General features: G+C 48.0%; 1 protein-coding gene across 1 annotated transcript; it reads left to right on the top strand.

The window, feature by feature from the left end:
• The first annotated feature begins 12,940 nt into the window (after positions 1 to 12,940).
• On the top strand, positions 12,941 to 13,870 carry LOC128947947 (olfactory receptor 14C36-like). Its single transcript, XM_054292471.1, has one exon. It carries the CDS (start codon positions 12,941 to 12,943, stop codon positions 13,868 to 13,870), a length of 930 nt encoding a protein of 309 aa, XP_054148446.1.
• Positions 13,871 to 21,012: the final 7,142 nt, after the last annotated feature.

The following is a 21,012-nucleotide window of genomic DNA, read 5'->3' as shown; positions in this document are numbered from 1 at the left end:
AAGCGCACAAAAAAGATGCCGAGACGCGCCGTGCTCTAGGTGATCGTAAAGGCGAGCCTGGCCGAAATGTGTGGCCGCGACCTTGAGGAAGCTGCAAAAGCGCTTACGATTTAGGTATGGAGAGGCAAGCTGCATATGATTTTTTATTGCTTTTTTGCAGAAAAGGCAGATTAAAGGGATAGATTTGCAGAAAGAATTACCGGGACTTTTAGCTTATGGTTATGATAGAGGGGTTTTTCTAAACCCCCATACGGTTCACGAGTTAATGGAGTGGCGTAAATTTGGTGATATATTGTGGCAGGCTACTTTAGAGGACGATAAAACTGCCAAGAAGTTGGGTCAATTATGGCGGGTCGTTCACAATGAATTATTGCAGCTTCAGGATGAAAAAAAGGCTGCTCAACAGGCTACTGCCACTCATGATCGTAATAAGGATTACGACCAAGATAGGGAATTCGATAAGGAGGCGGGAACTCCATTGGGCCCCGCAATGAGGACGGTTTTATTACCTGCCTCGCCGCCCCCCTCGACAAGCCAGGCTGCGCAGAGCGCTTTATTACCCGCTTCGCCGCAGGCTACACAGAGCGCTTCTGAGCCTCCCGTACCTTCTGTAACACAGCAGCCATGGCCGAAACCGCCCAGTCAGTTCCCAAAAAGCAAACAGTCAATCCCTGGGGTGGAAAACGACCTAGCAGCGACTATTGCGAGGGAAAAACGGGATGCGTGGGCTGCCTTGGCAAGAGATGCAATGGAAAAGGGAGATCAGGAGGTTATAAGTGTGGCTACTGAGCTGGCTTGTCCGGTTATCTTCAGTCCTCAGGATGGGGGGGGCCTACAGGCAACTATTACTGCTATTGATTGGAAATTGTTGTCTCAATTACGAGCTACTGTTAGTCAGTTGGGAGTTAAAAGCGAGCAAGCCAAACAAATGCTAGATTATATTTTTGATACTAGCATCCTTCTCATTAATGATTGTCTTGGATTAGCTAAATTGATTTTACCCAACATCAGCAATTGTTATTTAATGCTCATTGGCAAGCACTTGTTAACGAGTGTGTGGCAGTTCAGAGGCAGCCAGGTGACCCTTTCCATGGCATCACTGTTAATGAGCTTATGGGTCTGGGACCTTTTCTTCGTAGCGAGGCACAAGCTCTACTGGGCCAGGAGAAGTGCCAGGAGGCTATGAGGTTAGTTAGACTCACTGTAGAAAGGGTAAAAGAACCAGGAGGGGTACCTGTGTATATGGGAATCAAACAAGGCAGAGAAGAATCGTTTGGCTTTTTTATTGATAAAGCCGCTTCTGCAATTGAAAGAGCTGGGGTACCCGAATATATGAGGGGGGCCCTACTCCAACAGTGCGTACTTCAAAATTGTAATTCTGCTACTAGGAGCGTACTTAATACCCTAGGTGCCAATTGGACTATAGAAGAGGCATTAGAGAGGATGGCTTTAATACCGACCAGACAGTAGGCTTTTGTGGTAGATGCAATCAAACATTTAGGAATAGGCTTGCAAGAACAGGCAAAGTCCTCTCAGAATCAGATGTTAGCTGCTCTTGCACCTCTCCAAGCATCAGCTGCCTTGGCATCAGCAAATAGAGGAGGCCGCATGAAATGTTACCGATGCAGAGGCATGGGCCACATGCGCCGGGAATGCCAGGCTGCAGGACTCTGGTGCCAGAAATGCCATTTGGACACTCATAATACGGGCGCTTGTAGACGGAAGTCGGGAAACTTCCCCAGGAGCGCGCATCACAGTGGCCGCGCCCAGACACAAGTCGCTGCTGCAGAAGCAACAGCACCCCCTCCTGCCTCCAACCCTCCACAGCAGGGACCCTCCAACCCGCCACAGCAGGGAGCCTCGGCATGGACCTGGCAGCCGCAGTAGATGTTATGTTGATGACTCCGCACCCGCAAAAAATCCCGACAGGGATCCAAGGACCTATTACATACAGGATAAAGCGGTGGGTGCTCTGCTTTTTGGAAGATCATCTGCATCTATGTTGGGACTGTTTGTTTTGCCTGGCGTTATTGATGCGGACTATACGGGAGAGATTATGGTGATGGCCTACACCCCTTTTCCCCCACTTCAAATTAATAAGGGACAAAGGATTGCTCAGTTGGTACCACTTGAACAAATGACTAAGGGAATACAACCCATAAAAGGTCAAGAGAGGGGAGAAAGTGGTTTTGGCTCTACGGGAGGCCTTACTTTGTTGACTCTAAACCTTTCTGAAAGACCCAAGAAAAGGGTAGAAGTAGAGTTCAAAGGACAAAAAAGGTCATTTTTAGGCCTACTGGATACTGGAGCAGATTCCAGCATCATTAGCCCTAGCTGCTGGCCTCAACACTGGCCTTTGCAGCCAGCAGCCACTGCAGTAACTGGGGTAGGAGGATTTACCCTGGCTAGCCGTTCGCCTCCTCTCTGAGTTTATATAGACGGAAAACAGCTCACAGCGATTTTTTCAGTGGTCCAGCTACCACCCACCGTTCAATGCCTTATAGGGCGGGACATTATGGCCCAGCTAGGGGTGGTCTTGACTAATGAACACCCTTTGGAGTAAAAGCCATTGCTTGGACTTTCCCAATTCCCATTACCTGGATTGTTGACACCCCAGTATGGGTTAAGCAATGGCCATTGAAAGGGGAAAGTCTTCAACACGCACATCAGCTCGTCTCAGAACAATTTCAACAGCGACACTTGCGCTCATCTACCAGCCCCTGGAATACTCCAATTTTTGTAATAAAGAAGAAGTCTGGAAAATACAGGTTGCTCCACGATTTGCGTGCTGTTAATGATCAGATGGAACCTATGGGCTCATTACAACCTGGATTACCTAACCCGGCCATGATTCCAATGGATTGGCCTCTGCTGATTATTGACCTAAAGGATTGCTTTTTTACTATTGCCCTCCATCCACAGGATATGCGACAGTTTGCTTTCACATTGCCTGCGATCAACAGGGAAGGACCTCATCAGAGATTTGAGTTCTTCCGCAAGGGATGCGCAACAGCCCCACCTTGTGTCAGCTTTATGTTAATGCAGCATTGCAGCCACTTAGGAAACAATGGCCTAATACAGTGATATATCATTATATGGATGATGTATTCTTTGCTCAGCCTATGCCTTTTACACAACAACAAATCCAGAAAATAAGGACCACACTGGCACAATATTCTCTAGTAGTAGCTCCTGAGAAGATCCAAACAACTGCTCCATGGAAATACCTGGGATGGTCCATGACAGAACAAACCGTCAAACCTCAGAAATTACAATTAAAAACAAAGATGACCACTTTAAATGATGCTCAAAAGTTTTTGGGTGATTTACAGTGGTTAAAACCAATAGTGGGAATACCCAATGAGCTACTCAATGAGTTGCGCCCACTGTTAAAAGGAACTGACCCTACTTATCCGGTGTATATCACTGACAAACAACAGTGGGTCATCCAGCAAATTATGGACTGGGTTACATATGGGCATGTTTATCGAAGGGATCCAGACTTACCCATAGACTTGACCATTTGGAATGGCCCACAATATCTTTTGGGAGCACTTACGCAATGTAAATAAAAAACGGGAGACATGGGTATTAGAATGGATCTCCCCTCCGCTACAGCAAACTAAGACTCTTTTTCAAAAAATTGAAATGTTAGCGGATTTAATAAAGAAAGGCAGAGAAAGGATGTTGCAAGTGGCTGGGGTAGAACCAGCTACCATCAGGATGCCAATGAAAAAGGATACTTTGGACTGGTATTTGACTAATTCAGAAGAACTGCAGGAAGCTCTCTTAGGTGCATGTTGCCCCATTGAAACAGATAAGCTTCAACCAGCTTTGATTCAGTGGACAGGGGACTGGGACTGGATAACTTGTCCAAAGCGAGAAAATTCCCCTATATCAGGTGCCATTACTGCATTTACAGATGCTGGCAGGAAGTCAAGAACTGCTGCAATAACTTGGCAGGAAAAGGGAGTATGGAAACATCACATTCTGCAAGCGGAAGCAGTGGATAGTTTACAAACCATGGAACTGTTAGCAGTGGTATGGGCAATGGCACAGCTTAAGGAACCTTTGAATGTTGTTACAGACTCTTTGTATGTGGCAGGAGTTGTAGCAAGAATTGAAGACACCTCCATAAAAGAGGTGCAAAGTCAAAGACTGTATGGACTGTTAATGCAGTTGAAGAGGGCCACAAGATCCAGGGAGCATGCTTATGCTGTAATTCACATTAGAAGTCACAAATGGAATGTTAGTTTAGGAGAAGGGAATGATAGGGCAGATAGATTGGTTACCATCACACAAAGCACACCTCTGTCAAGTCACCAACTGTCACGAGAAGCCCACTCAATGTTTCACCAAAACGCAAAAGGTTTAAGTAGAGAATTTAAGATAACACTTACAGAGGCAAAAGCCATTGTGAGGGCCTGCCCGACTTGTAGTCACCATAATGGGGGAAGTGGTTTAGGCCTAGGAGTAAACCCACAAGGCCTGCAAACAAATGAATTATGGCAAATGGATGTTACACACGTCCCTAGTTTTGGCAGACTAAAATACGTACATGTGTCTATTGATACTTATAGTAAATATATATGGGCAACAGCTCAGTCAGGAGAAAGAGCTATACACGTGGAAAGGCATTTGTACAGCTGCTTTGCAGTGGTGGGTACATCCATAAGTATTAAAATGGATAATGGTTCTGCCTATATCAGTCAAAGGATAGGGAGATTCTTAAGAAGTTGGGGAATTGAACATGTTACAGGTATCCCAAATTCCCCAACAGGGCAAGCTATCATTGAAAGGGCACATGGTACCTTGAAAAAGTATTTAGCCAAGCATGAGGAAGTAACTGACCCCCAGGCGAGATTATTAAAAAGTCTATTTGTGATTAATCACTTGTGTGTATTCGGAGATGTAGGGCAACCCCCGGCAGAACTGCACTATAAGCCACAAGAGATTGTTGAGCAGAAAAAGGAAATATGGGTAAGATACCGAGATCCCAAGACAGGGTTATGGAAGGATCCTGCTAAGGTCCTGTTCTGGGGAAGGGGATATCTCTGTATTTCCACCCCTGCAGGAGCATTGTGGGTACCTGCCAAGTGGACTAAACCTGTTCTTGATGCAGCGGTTTGTGGATCACCTCACGGAAGAGGACAAGGAACATCTAGAGAAGAAGCTGCCCCTGATCCTGCGACCACTACTGCTACAACTGAAGGGACACTCGAAAGCGATTGACAGGGCAATAACATGCTGTTGCCGGACGGCCAGGGAACTGATTGACATTGTCAAATCATTATCATCTTTCCACATAAAAGGACCGGCAAAAGAGAACTGCCTTGAATGTCACAGCCCAAATTATGCTGCTTGGGTTGCACTGTGTTGTGGGGGTTGTGATAGGACCTTTTGGGTGGAACAGTCATCGCTTTTGCATTTGTGGTGTAGCCCCTGTAACTATAAACATACATGGGAACATAATTGGGAGTGGGCACTACGGAATCAGACAGGGCTAAACACGGCCTCGGCTTTAGATCTTTATGAATCTCACGGGCAGAAAATCTTGGCCTACTATCGGTGTGAGGTACAGTGTATTTTGAAAAGAGTTAAAGCTCAAAGTGGGTCATACATAGCCTCTGCAAGGTGTAGAAAATTGGTGCCCTTAACACAACATTCTGTTGTAGGGCCCATAAGAGGAGATCCCAATAAGGCGTTAGATCACTGCATTAGGAGATTACAGAGGTGTGGTCTACAGGCATCGGGGTCGGTAAGATTAAAAACTGATAAGAAAAAGAAGGCAAGAGAAAGAACAGAAAAATGAGGTTTGTTTTTGTTATACTGCTTAGTGTAGTGGTGGCTGAAGAAGTAAGGGTAACACATTTTAATCAACCTAGAGATAATATATGGATAACACTTGCTAGACAGATTAACCAGTCATCGCTTTGTCTCAGCCTTGGAGGAGTTACTAACCCATTTCGAATGTGTCTGGTAGGACTTCCAGTATGGTCTCCTCAAGAATTTTGCAGTCTTATTAACAACCGCACTCTATGCATGCACAATATGACGAACATTAAATTACCCTCACAAAGAGGGTATACTACCAGTCAGAGTGACGGCTACCGCCAATGTTTACTAATTCAATCACTCAATACTTCTTTGCACTCCCCTCCTGAGGAGTTAGATCTTTTCGGAAGTGCAAACACTAGTATGACTAGCACTTCAAATGGCGGATGGTTCGGCTTTAATTCCTTAAATCTGCAAAAGGTGAATCAGCATAGACAGACATGGGCTACTCTAGATTCATCCCTAAGTCTGGACACGGTGTCTAAGCAACTTTATAACCAATGTAAAGGCTCCAATATCATGACACCTAAGAAATTACCCACAGGGATATTTTTAATTTGTGGAGATAGAGCCTGGAATGGTATAACAGGCCAGCCGCAGGGTGGACCTTGTTACTTAGGCAAATTATCATTGTTTCACCCCAATATATCTATATTAATGCAACTAAGTCGAAATACAACCAGACAGAGGCGTAGCTTACATGACTTAGACTGTAGTCAAATAGGAGATCCATGGTTCTGGAGTAAGCTGAAACAAGTGGTGGTTTCAACTATCCTGCCAGGAGGTGCTGCAAACAAAGCGATGAACTTAGCAAAACAACTAGGGTGCTGGGCTAAGGGTGAATTAAATAAAACGTCACAGATATTAGATATGTTAACAGGAGATGTACAAAGTGTTAATCATCCTGTTTTACAAAATAGAGCTGCTATAGATTTTCTGCTTCTAGCACAAGGCCATGGGTGTGAAGAGTTTGAAGGGATGTGCTGCATGAATTTATCTGATCATTCTGTATCAATTCATGCTAAGATAAAAGAGCTACAGCAAAGGCTTCACAATCTTAAAGAAGAAGAAGGATTGGGGATTGATGAATGGCTTAAAAGTTTAGGATTGGGACCATGGTTAAGAAACCTTGTGATATATGCTATAGGGATATTAGGTGTACTTTTAGTGCTTTTACTTATTTTACCTTGTCTTTGTAGTTGTATCCAAACTATGGTTGGTAGGATGATAGAGAAAACTTGGCAAACTAACCTCCTTTCTCAAAAAGAAAGAAACGGGGGAAGTGTGGAGAGCTTGGTTCAAACATGGCTTAAAGAAAGAGGCCATGAAAATATACAGCTGATGGAAAAGTAAAAGGCAGCTGTAAAGCAGCAGTTCCCAGGCCTGATTCTGTAAATAACTAGGTTCTCAGGCACATTTTTATAAACAGCAGGATTCTCAGACAGTCTTCTCATAACAGGTAAACATTCTGTCCTTGGCTGGTCTGGGAACAGACATGAAGGTTTTGAGAACTTTTCATATCAGGGTGAGAACACAAATCTTGGTTTCAATAAAAAAACCACAGGTATTGAAAACAAAGGGAGGGGTTAGTATTTTCTCTGTAGCCTGTCGTGAGCTTGGGTTTTGCAATATGCATGAACTTAATTAACACTGTTATAAAAAGTGACTGATTGGATCAATAAATCAGAGTTCGATGCTCATCAATCGGATGGTTGTCTCCCTTCACTTCAATACGGTAGTTAGCCCAGCTTAACTCAGTCAGCCAGATTTTACCCAGAAGAACTGAGCCTGAGTTTCAAGCCCTGGGAATCATTTGTTTACCTTAGGGTGAGTTTGAGAGTTCCCCCATAAGCCTTTAGTGTTATTATGCTAAGTTGTCCAAGTTCTGCTTCCCCTATTGGTTACTTGTTTCCCCTATAGGGTTATTGTTCTAGAGTGTTCCACACTCAAGTGTTTATATTGTTGCTTCACCTTTATCTCAGGTCTTTGAACCCCACCCCTCATTCTGTGCTCGACTTCTCCATGTTTATTGTTTTTCACCCTGTTACTAAAGTTCTTTTTGGGCAACTCCATTGATCCTGCTTTTAGGAGCGTCAGGGGGTCGGACGGTTCGGATGGATGGACATGATACATCTCTGAAGCCAGGTCTTGGAACTTGTGGTTTATTGCAAAGGGTGTGTGTCAGGACCCAGGACATCCCTCTGGCTGTCCTGAGCAGCCACGACCCCTGCCAGGTGTCTCAGAGACCCTGGCACAGAGCCCAAAATGCCTGTGGCTTTGATTATGACCCATGTAGCAAATTACCAACATTGTATGAAGATCAGCAAGGCACAACAGTTTAAGTAGAATACTAGTGAAATTATCACAGGGTGGAAAAGTAGATTTTAGAATTTTTGGTATGGGGGTTCAGGAGGCAAGATGGAGGGAACTGGGTGTATCCAGCCTTTCTCCTTCTTCTTCTTGGCCTCCATCTTCTGCTGTGATGTTGGAACTTACAGATTGGTTTAGAGCAGAAGCTCACTGTCTAACATAGGTGTTAGGTTTTGGAAAGTAATTGTAAACATTGTACACGTAGTTTTTAGTATAAAGACATAACACCACCCCGGAGGCAGGCAGAATGCCTTGGACAGTCTTGCTGAGCTGACCTCAGCAGGGCAGGAGAAAATTTTTTATAGATAATATAAAATAAACGACTTTAAGATGGAGAAATGACGAGCCCTTCTTGAAGACTCCTTCTTCAAGCGCTGGACTGGGAAAAGAAACTTTTGAACTTTTCTCAGGGTCACTCTGACCAGCTAGAGATCCCAACAGGTGTGGGTGCAGGGGCCTTGTCAGGAGCTGCCAGCCACAGCTCGGAGCAGGCCCGAAAGAGGAGCTCGAAAGAGGCGCCCAAAATGGATGCCCAGAAGAGGAGGGGAATTCCTGTTACAATACAATAAATCTTCTTCTGTGCCGCATATTCTAATTTTCACTAACCAATCTAGTACAAGATACAAATCTTACAGCATTTACATACAGCCTATAGGAAACTTTACATTGCCATACTGTGTTACATTTTAAACCCTAAAAACTACTCTTTGGACCCCTTCTTTCAAGCTAGTAGGGTCTGCTCTGACCCTTGGACCTGTCTGCAAGCAGAGGCTATCGTTTCATCAAAAGAAGATTACCTTCAGCCAGTCATACCATGATTTTCCAGTTGTTCAGTATCTAAGGCTTGGTATCTCAAAGCTTGCTTTCATTTCAATCTCACTTGTAGTTTCCATATTCTCAAAATCCTTGGCCAGGCAATCATATTTACAAGGCTTTCCTGTTTCATCTTCCCCAGCATCTGCTTCTTTTCATTTTCACCCCCCTTGCCCTGAAGTTGGGGAATCAGAAAGGTTTGTCACGGCCACCCTCATTGCGTCTTTTGGCACTCAAACAGGAACCCTGACATTGAATCATGTCAGCTGGGGTTACCTGATGGATAGGTCAGCGCTCCCTGGGATTTTGGATTGTGCCGGGCAGGCAGATTCCTCATTGCTTTGAGGGACCTCAGCCAGGATCCACAAGGGACAACGACAGTTTCACCTGCATAGGATTGCAGATGGGTTTGGGGAAACGCAGGACAATTATTGCCCATTTTGCCACTCTGTTTTTACAACACACATCCACATCCCATAACTGTTTTGGGGTGTTCCAGTAGCTGTTCCACCTAAGGCGGAGAAAGAGAAAAATGGGCAGCCGGATGTCCAAAGTAGAAAGGTGTGTATATCGATGCTTTAAGTTAATTCTCACTGATCATGACTAAATATCTTCAAAGAACAAATTAAATTCAATCGTGAGGTGGATCATTAAAACTTTTCCAGATGCCCCTGAACCTGACTGTCCTCCCTCCATCTTGGCTCCTCCACTTCCTGCTACCACAACCTCCTCTTCCACCCTGAATGGACCTCCAGACTCCACCCCCATGAATGTGGGTCACGCCCCCACTTTCAATCTTTCCACCTTCACCTTGGGCCATGCCTCTAGAAGGCCACACCAGAAGTCCGCCATCCTAGATCAAGGCCCTTCCTTCCCAACACCTGACAAAATGGCAGTGCCCTTTGCATCACCCTCCGGCAACAATATAACCCCATGCTCAAGGTACTAAGCCCAACTGTCACACTATTTCTAATCCAAATGTTTTTCCTCTAAGTTATTCTTCCTCCCCCGAAAGACAGTTTGGACTCCTCAGAGCCACCTTGCCCCTCAACCTTGGAAGATCCCTGGGAAAGTAAGAAGACTGGCATATAGTCTCGAAATTCCTCAATGCCCCCATATGTTATGAAAGAAGGAGGCAGAATCCCAGGTATCAGCCACTGTTTTACGAGGAAATCAAGGATCTGTGTAGGGCAGCTAAAGACCATAGGAAGGACTTACCTGGTTTTAATGGCCTAATGAGGGCCATGGTTTCGTGTCTTAAGCCCCTATGATTTAAAATGTATTATGACCATGTTGTTATCACCTAGAGAATACACCCTGTGGGAAGGGGGATGGAAGTGTTTACTAAATCAACTAATAGCAGACTATGCTAATAACGAGGCAAGGGCGGAATTGACAATCAACCATCTAGCTGGAGAAGGACAACACAGCCTACCAGATGATGAAGCAGCAGGTTTCCCAAGAGAAGAATTGGATGATATAAAAGAGGTGGCTTTGAAAGCTTTAATCCAGGTATTGGATGGTAGCACCCCCAGTGTGGACTACCTTGGGTGGCTGCGGCTAAAGCTTTAGGACAATCAGACCATCTTGGGTGCCTGTTAAGTAAGCAAACCAATGCTACCTCCCTCACATTGAGTGGCCTGCTCTCCGACATAGAGACCACCAGACATGCCACCTTGCAGAACAGCAATAGAGTTTTTACTCTGGGCACATGGGCATGGCTGTGTAGACTCTGAGAGCTGTGTTGTAAGAACCTTTCTAGCCAAAGCAAGTTAATCCACAAGAGCATTCAAGTACTGAAGGAAGGGTTCAAGAAGCTTCAAGTGGAAAACAAAGACTGGGTCAATAAACTCTTCCAATCCAAGGGACTAAAGGGTTGGATGATGTCGAGCTAAAACAGGACTATTTGTTCTCTTAGTGATTGTTGTATTGTTAATTGCCCCATGTTTGTTTGAATGCTTTTAGAAAGTCTTACAAAATTCTTTCAGTTCCATCTTTGTTGTAAAGCAGAACAGAGAAAGATACCCAACACAGGCTCATCATGGACTCCATGGAGGAGGGAACTGGAGGCCAGGATGGCACAAAAACCTCTCGGAGACTCAGTGTGGGAAGGAAAATCCTTAAAAGTACCTTAAAGTATTCTTAAATCCATAAAGTATCTTAAAAACCTTGAGTATCTCAAAACAATAATGAGCCCCACTGAGTGTCAGTACAAAGCTCTCAAGGGACTCATTAAATCAGATAATTGGGGCCATGATTGCAGAAACCTCTCACAGAGTCTGGATCAAAAGGGAAACACCAAGTACCTTAAAATAACTGAAGTACCTTGAAGCATTAATGAGCCCCACTGAGTGTTGTTACTGACAAAGGCTCTCCAGGGATTAATTACAGCAGATAATTGGAGGCCATGATTGCACAAACCTCTCAGAGACTACAAGCCAAAAGCCAAAAGCCAAACCCAAAGTCCTTTGAAAAACCTGCAGTCCATGGGATCATTAAGGAGCCCCCAGGGCCATTTCTGAGCTAGGGTCCCCAGGGACTCCTTCCAGCAGATCCTTGAGGCCACTGGGATGTGGGCTAGGGGGGATGCTGAGGGCAGGACAAGGGGGTGACAGTGCCTAGCCTGGCTGGGGCTGTGCCAGGAGGCCCCAGTGCCTCAGGACAAGGTGTCTCCTCACAGCCCTTGCTGTCACAGACCCTGCTGTGCCCCAGGGCACCAAGACTTGCCTTCTCTTTGTCCTCACCTGTCATCACTGCCTCCAGTTCTCTGCTCTGCCTGGGGCCTGGGGACACTTTCTCAGTTGTGTCCCTCAGTGGAAACCATTAAAAGTCCAAGAAACTTTGGAGTTGGATTCTGACTTGGAGTTCTGGAGAAGTTTCTTCAGCACCCTCTCAGGGACTGATGTTCAGGGCCTGAGCACAAAGCCCCAGAGGCTCATTAATGTCCTTGTGCTATGTCTGTGCTGCTGAGCTGGGCTGAGAAGGTGCTGAGAAGTGCCTGGGACAGAATCACTGCCAGCCCTTGGCACAGGAACCTCTGGCTGCAGGACAATGCAGCTGCATCTCCTGGAGCCATCTCCGAAAGCTAGAACATCCCAATGCCTACAGACCCTGTGAGTACATTCTCTGATTGTCTCTTGTGCAGAGCAGCCAGGCTTTCCCAGGGTTGTCCTGCAGAGCAGGGTCCTGCAGCCCAGGGTGCTGTGCTGGGGCAGGGACTCTGCTGCCTGCCAGGGACAGCTCTCAGCCATTCCTGGCAGCTGCTCGCAGCACTGGGGGACATGATCTGGGTGGGAGGAGACAGCTGGTAAGGCTTGGAAGTGTTCTCCTTGTGTGGTGAGGATGCTTCATTGATCAGGACTGCTCCCAGTATGGCATTTAACTACAGAACATTTTAAAGTAGATTATACAGGGAGCACAACGAGTCAGGGACTGCATGAAAGGGGAAATCCTGCTTTATTAATCTACTGCTCTGGGTTGTCTGGGTGGGAAATTTCACATCAATATTTATCTCTCAGTTCAGGGTGAGAAATTTTTTTTTCTGAAATCATTCGAAATCAGGCAGTTATAGCACAGGATAACTCAGAGGCAGCATCAGTGACGCTTTTCCAGCCCCCTCAGAGTTGCTCTGATGGCTCTGCAGAGCCACAGCTGCCCCTGGGCAGTGCCTGAGCTGGGAGGGCTCTGCAGGGCAGAGCTGAGCCCCCAGGGCTGGGCTGGGCTCTGGCAGCAGTGGCAGGGCCCAGCCCTGGGCACAGGGAAGCAGCTGCAGGCAGGGACATCTCCAGGCAGCAGAGCCCTGGGCAGGCAGTGGGGGGAAAGTAAAGTGCCCCCAGGCTGTGCTGGGATATTTAAAGTCCTCTCCAAACCCAGCTAATCCATTCTTACATTTTTTACAGATCCCCATGTCAAGGCACAGCAAATGTCCAACAGCAGCTCCATCAGGCACTTCCTCCTGCTGGCATTGGCAGACACATGGCAGCTGCAGCTCCTGCACTTCTGCCTCTTGCTGGGCATCTCCCTGGCTGCCCTCCTGGGCAACGGCCTCATCATCAGTGCTGTAGCCTGCGGCCACCACCTGCACACGCCCATGTTCTTCTTCCTGCTCAACCTGGCCCTCACTGACCTGGGCGTCATCTGCAGCACTGTCCCCAAAGCCATGCACAATTCCCTCTGGGACACCAGGAACATCTACACAGGATGTGCTGCTCAGCTCTTTTTCTTTGTGTTCTTCATTGGAACAGAGTTTTCTCTCCTGACCGTCATGTGCTACGACTGCTATGTGTCCATCTGCAAACCCCTGCACTACGGGACCCTCCTGGGCAGCAGAGCTTGTGCCCACATGGCAGCAGCTGCCTGGGCCAGTGGCTTTCTCAATGCTCTCATGCACACAGCCAGTACATTTTCCCTGCCCCTGTGCCATGGCAATGCCCTGGGCCAGTTCTTCTGTGAAATCCCACAGATCCTCAAGCTCTCCTGCTCCAATTTGTACCTCAGAGAACTTGGATTTCTAGTGTTTTCCATCTCCTTAGGACTGGGATGTTCTGTGTTCATTGTATTTTCCTATGTGCAGATCTTCAAGGCTGTGCTGAGTATCCCCTCTGAGCAGGGACGGCACAAAGCCTTTTCCACCTGCCACCCTCACCTGGCCGTGGTCTCCCTGTTCCTCAGCACTATCATATTTTCCTATCTGAAGCCCCCGTCCATGTCCTCCCCATCCCTGGATCTGGCCCTGTCAGTTCTGTACTCGGTGGTGCCTCCAGCCCTGAACCCCCTCATCTACAGCCTGAGGAACCAGGACCTCAAGGCTTCAGTGTGGAGACTGATGACTGCATGCTTTCAGGGACAGTAAATTGCTGGACAATTTTTGCAAATAACTTGTAATAAAAGTAATCTTTCATACTTCTTCTTGGTTTGGTTGTGGGGATTTTTTTCCCTTGTTTTAGTTTTACATATTTTAAGAAAATAAATGTCATTGCTTATGCTATTTCTCATTTTGTTTCTCTCCATCTTCCCTGTGGTCACAGACTGTGTCAATGAGGGGCTGCACTCTCAGTGGCTTTAAAGGAACTAAATGATCTCCCAGCAGAGTTCTCTGCAGAGGTGTCCTTTTGTTGCCTTCTCTGGAGCTGCAGCAGCAATGTCTGTCTGCAGAGCTGGGGACAGATCAGTGCTGGCCCAGCAGCTGTGCCCAGCAGCAGCAGCACTTGGTGTGGCCAGTGCTGCTGCCGCGGCCCTGCTCGCTGCCCTGGTGGCCCTGGTGTTGCCGTAGGGCCTGAGTGCTCTCAGGGCCGGGCACAGTCCTGGGGGTGGCAGTGCCGGGGCTGCAGCAGGGACAGGCCATGGGCACTGCTGGGGCAGCACTGACGCCTCAGCCCAGGGCCTGGGGGCTCCAGGCTCCTTGGCCAGGCTCTCTCAAGAACATGGACAGACCAATGCTCAGCACAGAAAAGCCCCGTGAGCAGCCCCAGGCTGGCCGTGGGCATGCTGGGGGCAAACAGCATGGCTGGGGCTCTGCAAGGGCTGTGGGGGAGATGGGAAGGAGCAGCAGAGCAGGGGCTGATCCATCCCCAGTGTGCTGCACAGCCCAGGGCAGCGTCCCAGAGCATCCTCATGGAGCTGGCAACAACATCCCCCCTCTGCAGCCCTGGCCTCTCCCCCAGCTCACACAGGTGCCCCATCCTTGCAGGCAGAGACACGGCAGCACTGGCTCAGCAGCCCCTGTTTGCATTGCACAAAGCAGGGGGAGCACCCTCATGCTGTTGGTGTGGGGACATGAACCTGAGGGAGCACAAAGGCAATCAGCCCCTGGAGCCAGCAAGGGCTGGGGGACACCAGGGAAACCACTCAGCTTTGTCCTGGCCTCTGCAGTCAGCCAGAAAGTTTGTTCCCATCAGCTGGGAGTTTCCTGTCCCACTGCAGATGCTCTTGCTCAGAGCCAGGGCTGCCTGGCAGCAACCCCCAAACTGCCCTGAGCATTTCCTTTGCTTTACCTTTGCTTTCTTTACTCTTCCTGCTACAAATGTCTTCCTATTGCCCACTCCTGTCCCTTCCCCTGCAAACAGCCCATCCCTGTTTGCCCTTTCCTCTCTGGCCCCACTCCCCATTGCAGTTTCTTGACTTGGCACGATGGGAACATCCCTTGGCCAGCAGGATCATCCTACAAGTGCTGCAGGAATTGTCTGCAGGCTCCTGCAGTGCCTGGTGCTGCTCCCTTGCCTGAGGCACCACAGGTCAGGGGGGCACATCTGGGCTGCTGTGTCTGGCTCTGGGAGTCCCTGTTCTGGGCAGTGAGGAGGAGCTGCAGAGGCTCTGCAGGACTGACAGGATGGGCTTTGGGGCTGGCAGGAGAAGCTGAGGGAGCTGGGCTGCTGGAGCTCCTGAAGAGGAGGCTCAGGGCTCATCCTGCAACTGCTCCAAGGGTGGCTTCAGAGAATCCCAGAATCAGCAAGGTTGGAATGGACCTTGGAGATCAAGTCCAGTCTTTGCCTTGACACTACCTTGTCTCCCCTGAGCCTCCTCTTCTCCAGGATAAACAACCCCAGCTCCCTCAGCACCTCCTCAAAACTCTTGTGCTCCAGACCCCTCCCCAGCCTTGTTGCCCTTCTCTGGACACACTCCAGCCCCTCCATGGCCTTCCTAAATTGGGGGCCCAGAACCGCAAACAGCACTTGAGGTGTGGCCCCAGCAGTGCTGAGCAGGGGAAGAATCCCTGCCCTGCTCCTGCTGGCCAAACAATTCCTGAGCCAGGCCAGGAGCCATTGGCCTTCTTGCCCACGTGGGCACACTGCTGGCTCCTGTCCAGCCTGCTGTCCATCAGTCCCTGCAGGTTCCTTTCTGCCTGGCTGCTCTCCAGCCCCTCTGTCCCCAGTCTGTAGCGCTGCAGGGGTTGTTGTGGCCAAAGTGCAGGACCCGGCACTTGGACTTGTTAAACCTCACCTTGTTGGATTTGGGCCCTGGATCCAGCCTGTCCAGGGTCCTCTGCAGAGCCCTCCTACCCTCCAGCAGATGCACACTCACACACAGCTTGGTGTCATCTGCAAATTTGCTGATGCTGGACTCAGTCCCCTCATGCAGATCATCAGTGCAGATATTGAAATCCACGCTGGCTGGATCTGACCCCTCAGCCATCCTGTGGGTGCCCTGGGATGGCACTCAAGGTGATCTGTTCCATAACCTTGCCGGGCACCCAGGTCAGGCTGACAGGCCTGGAGTTCCCCAGGTCCTCCTTCCAGCCTTTCTTGGGAATGGGCTCACATTGGCACCTCCAGTCCTCTGGGACCTCCCTGCTGAGCCAGCACTGATGGTAAATGATGGAGAGCAGCTTGGGGAGCTCATCCACCAGCTCCCTCATCCCCCTGGGATGGATCCCATCCGATCCCATACACCTGTGAGCATCTGAGAGGCTCAGCAGGTCACCAGCTGCTTCCTCCTGGATTACAGGGTGCTGTTCTGCTCCTTGTGCCCATCTACCAGCTCAGGAGAACACTTGTCCTGAGGACAACCTGTCCTAATATTGAAAATTGAGAGAAACAAGATGTTAGTCTGTTCAGCCTTTTCTTTATCTTTAGATACTATATTCCCCACTGCATCCAATAAAGAGTAGAGGTTCTCTTTATCCAGACTTTTACATAATTAATTTATTTATAGAAAACTTTTCCATTATTTTTCACTGAAGTGGCCTGGTTAAGCTCTAATTGAACTTTCACATCTCTGCTTTTCTTTCTGCATGACTTAATAACATCCTGAAACACTTCCTAAGTTGCCTGACTTTCTGTCCAAAGTTAATGCATCCTCTTTTTTCCCCTGACTTCCCACAAAAGCTCCATGGGCAGCCAGGACAGCCATTTTCCTCACTAGTTCATCTTTTGCCACACTGGGACAGGCAGCTCCTTCCCACTTAAGATGATTTTTTGGAAATGTGTCCATCTTTCCTGGACCCCTTGGTTTTAAAGGACTGTTTCCCTTCAAAAAGAAATGAGTAACTGATTTGGTACACCCCACGTCAGCATCATGAACAGGCCAAAGTCTGCCCTTTGTAATTCCAGCGTATAAATTTTGTTGCTGCCCCCTCCTTCTTCATAGAACATTGAAAACTTGATTATTTCATGGTCACTGTGCCCCATGTAGCCTCCGAGCCCCACATCTGCCACCAGCCCTTCTCTGTTTGTGAACAGCAGCAGACAGAGCTTTCCTTGGCAGTGGGAGTGTTACCAAAAATTCAGTAAAACAGAAAACTCCTTAATCCCAATATAGCATTAAGAAGCAGCATTCTTTATTCAGCTGGATGCACAGGGGATAGCTCCTCCCAAAGCCGTGCATGCTGGGAACAGGAAAGTTTCTGTTTATTTTCTGTATTTTGCACATACATACATTGATTGTCCTGGACTAAACATATATATGATAATCATTTCCCCCAAATCATTAACATGTTTCCCCTCCCCTATACCCATGAGTTCTTCTGTCCTGGAGGTCTCTCTGGTGGTCCCTGGTGTTCGTGGACCCCAATGTTCCAGTGGGCCTGGCTGAGCTGGCACAACACTGAGGCTGCTGAACTTCCAGTTCCATTTTTCACACAATGGGCATTGTGTGGTTTCCATAGGCCTGGGGCTGTGGAGAACAAGCTCCAGGTGTGAGCTCATCTGGTGGAGACAATTGATCATCTGCTAAGATGAGGTCACAGAGTGGGCTGTGACATCACAGAGTGGGTTATGTGAGGTCATTGAGCATCTATGACATCAAAGACTGTCTCTGTGATGACATCACAGAGCCAGCTATGACATCACAGGGCAGAGATCTGACATCATAGAGCAGATGATGACATCAGAGATTTGGTTGTGACATCAGAGTCCAGCTCTGTGACATTAGAGAATGGGCTGTGACATCACAGAGCAGGCTGTGACATCACAGAGGGGCTGTGTGACATCCAAGCAGGGCTCTGTCAGTTCACTGGGTTGGTCACTCTGCCCCAGCTTCCCCTCACAGTTTCTCCCAACAAGTCCAATGCTAATCATGCCCAGCAGGGTCCCTGTCCCCCAGGATCCCCCCAGCCCACACCAAAGGATGTTCCACAGGATCCACCCCAGAGCCTGACATGGGGACAAGGGGCCAGGGCTGTGCGACCAGGACATCAAGCACGGGGATTACCCAGGTCACTGTGCTCTGGTTTGGGTTGCCCAGGGCAGGAAAGATGTCTGGCAGCTGGAGCAGGGTCTGGGAAGGGCCTCCAAGGTGGGGCTGGAGCCCTTGGGCTGTGAGCAGAGGCTGAGGGAGCTGGGCTGGTCCAGCCTAGAGCAGGGAAGGCTGAGGGGCTCCTCATCCCAGCCTGGCAGTGCCAGCCAGGAGGGGATGGAGAACACAGAGCCAGGCTCTTCACAGGGGGCTGGGGGGAGACAAAAGTCAATGGGTGGGAGGGGAAAGAGGGGAGATCAGCCAGGGCATGAGGAGATGAAATGAGTCAGGCTGGTTTCAGCATTTCCTCAACACCAAGAGCAGCCTGACCTCCGTTCTCCATCCACCACTGACAGCTTTGCAAATCAGGAATTGTTTGAGCTGTTCTGTCCTCAGTCCAGGACAAGAATCCTGATACAACAACTTAATTGTGTTTATATCTATCACAGAACCACATTTGTCAAAAATTAATTTTAGTATGCAAATCAGTTGTGAATAGTGGACACATCAGACACTGCTGGGACATTGAACATAGCTCAGGGAAGAGTTTGTAATTGCGTGATTCTTATTTTACTTGTGTGATTTTTATTAAGTAGTATCCTGTTCAACTGTGGTCTGTTGGCTAGGTCCAGTGTGGGCTGGAGGGAGCTCAGATTTGCACAAGGCTGCTCTGAGTGCCAGCCATGGATGGGGGAAATGGTGGGATGGGGGTAGGGACAGAGTCAGATTGATTGTCAGCCATGAAGGGTCTTGATTTTCATACCCAGTCAAATTGCATGAGGAGGTACTTGGATTCAATGTCAATTGGAGATTGCACATGTCAATGAATTACTAGTAAAAAAAAAAAATTACAGGTATTACAGCGACCTGATGAAGGTCTCCAGGGTGAGAGAAGGATGAGAATATTGTTTGATGATCAGAAGGCTGGATTTATTGATATATGATATATAATACATTATAACTATACTAAAAAGAATAAGAAGAGAAGTTGCAGAGGCTGCTAACCTAAGAATAGCATAGAAAATAATGAATGAATAACAAAGTTCTGTGTCCAGCAGAAAGCAAGGACAAACTCTCCTCTGAGTGGTTAGCAAATCCAAACACTCACAGAAGCCCGATCACCACTGCACCTGTTACATTCCACAGCAGCCGATAACAATTGTTTACATTCTTCTTCTGGGGCCTCAGCTTCCCAGAAGATGAACAAATCCCAAAGAAAGGATTTCTATAAAAAAATGTCTGCGACATACAGAACCTAAAAAAAGATTTTCTTGCTGTTTTTTTAAATTCAGGGTATTGACATTGAATTGGCTTCTGAAATCTGACTAATCAACCACAAATGATTTGAACACTTTAATCAAGTTATTCCCAGAGGCTTGGCTTGTTAAGGTGTTCTCAATGTTAATGAGCCCTGGGACACTGAATTCCTGCACTCAAGAGCTGAAGGCTGAACAAGCCTCTGGAGCAAGAAAATTCAGCAGCAGCCTCCAAGTTGCTGAGGATGTCAGCAGCCCCCACTGAGGCCATCCCTGCCCAGAGACCGTGGGGGAATGGGCAGACAAGGAGAGCATCCCTGGGGCTGGGGCAGCACAACTCAGAGGCACCAGAGGCTCCAGCTGGGAAATGGAGTGTGAAATGTGGCTGGGAAAGCCCTGCCTGGGATGTGCCAGGCAGGACAGACAAGCCCTGAAACCCCATCTCCCAAACAATTCTCTTAATGAGACATTTCAAAGGAATTACAATTGTTTGTGTCCTCTGAATTGGATGCACTAGAGAAATACCAACAAGAGATTCTCAGGAGCTCCAAACAACCAAACAGCCTTTACTGGCAACTTTAGATAATCGGAGAAATTTTAGCAGCAGGTTTAATATGACATTCAATCAACACAGAACACTTCTTAAAGCACTGACTTGGCCCATTCAACTTCCCAAACTCTAAGCTGTTTGAATTTTACATTACTCAAATTTGCAAAATGACAGAAATAGAAGGAAATTACAGAAAGAGAGAAAGGCAAAAAGGATACAGAGGAGCACAAACAGAGGTACCAGCTCCTGGATTCCAACACATTTTAGATGGAAATTCTAAGAGGAAGTAGGGTCAAGACGTGTGCTTGCCTTGTTGTCAGCCTTCAAAACCCCTTGGTCTCCCTGGGCCCTTCCCCCAGGTGGGACTTGGGCTCATTTGGTCACTCAGAGGCTGAGCTGGGGGCTGCAGAGGTGGCTGTGGAGCATTGCCTGTGCTGTGCCAGGGACTGGCAGACACTGCTGGGCTGGGATAGAGGCTTTGGGGGGATTGGGGTTCCAGGGCAGGGCAGGGCTGGGGTTCCAGGGCAGGGCAAGGCTGGACCTGCCCCTTCCTCTCTCAACATATGAAATGTTTTGAGCCAACAATCTCCTCCAGTCTCTCACAACAGGGAATGTTGGAGTTGAAATCCCAGTTCTGGCCATGTGCACCTGGACACGAAGGACAGTTCTTTTCCACAGGAAGGAAAGCACAGAGCCCCAGTGTTTGGAAGGCAGGTGAGAGCCTCACTAGGTCAAGGCCAGCCAGACTTGTCAGGAATGGCAGATTTTCTCTGGGAGCAGTCTTTGCATATAGGGAATTCTGATGGTGGAAGCCCAATCTCAGCCATGGGTTCCTGGAGAAGCAGGACAGTTCTTTCCCATAGGAAGGAGAGCACAGAGCCTTCCCCAGTGCTTTGGGGACAGATGAGAGGTGACCCTTGTGAAACCATTACCAGTCAGACTTCTCCTGGCAATATTCCCATGCGAACAATCCCTGGATATATGGAAATTTGGAGGTGAAATCCCAATTCTGGCCAT

Source organism: Melozone crissalis, unplaced genomic scaffold (genome assembly GCF_028551555.1).
Source record: "Melozone crissalis strain CALT ecotype California unplaced genomic scaffold, PUWL_Pcris_2 ptg000111l_1, whole genome shotgun sequence".
NCBI lineage: Eukaryota > Metazoa > Chordata > Aves > Passeriformes > Passerellidae > Melozone > Melozone crissalis.
Note: the sequence above shows the minus strand (reverse complement) of the source record. Positions and strands in the feature narration are given on the sequence as shown.

Excerpts from the sequence above, each read along its gene's own strand:
- LOC128947947 (XM_054292471.1), top strand. The coding sequence starts at position 12,941 with ATGTCCAACAGCAGCTCCATCAGGCACTTCCTCCTGCTGGCATTGGCA.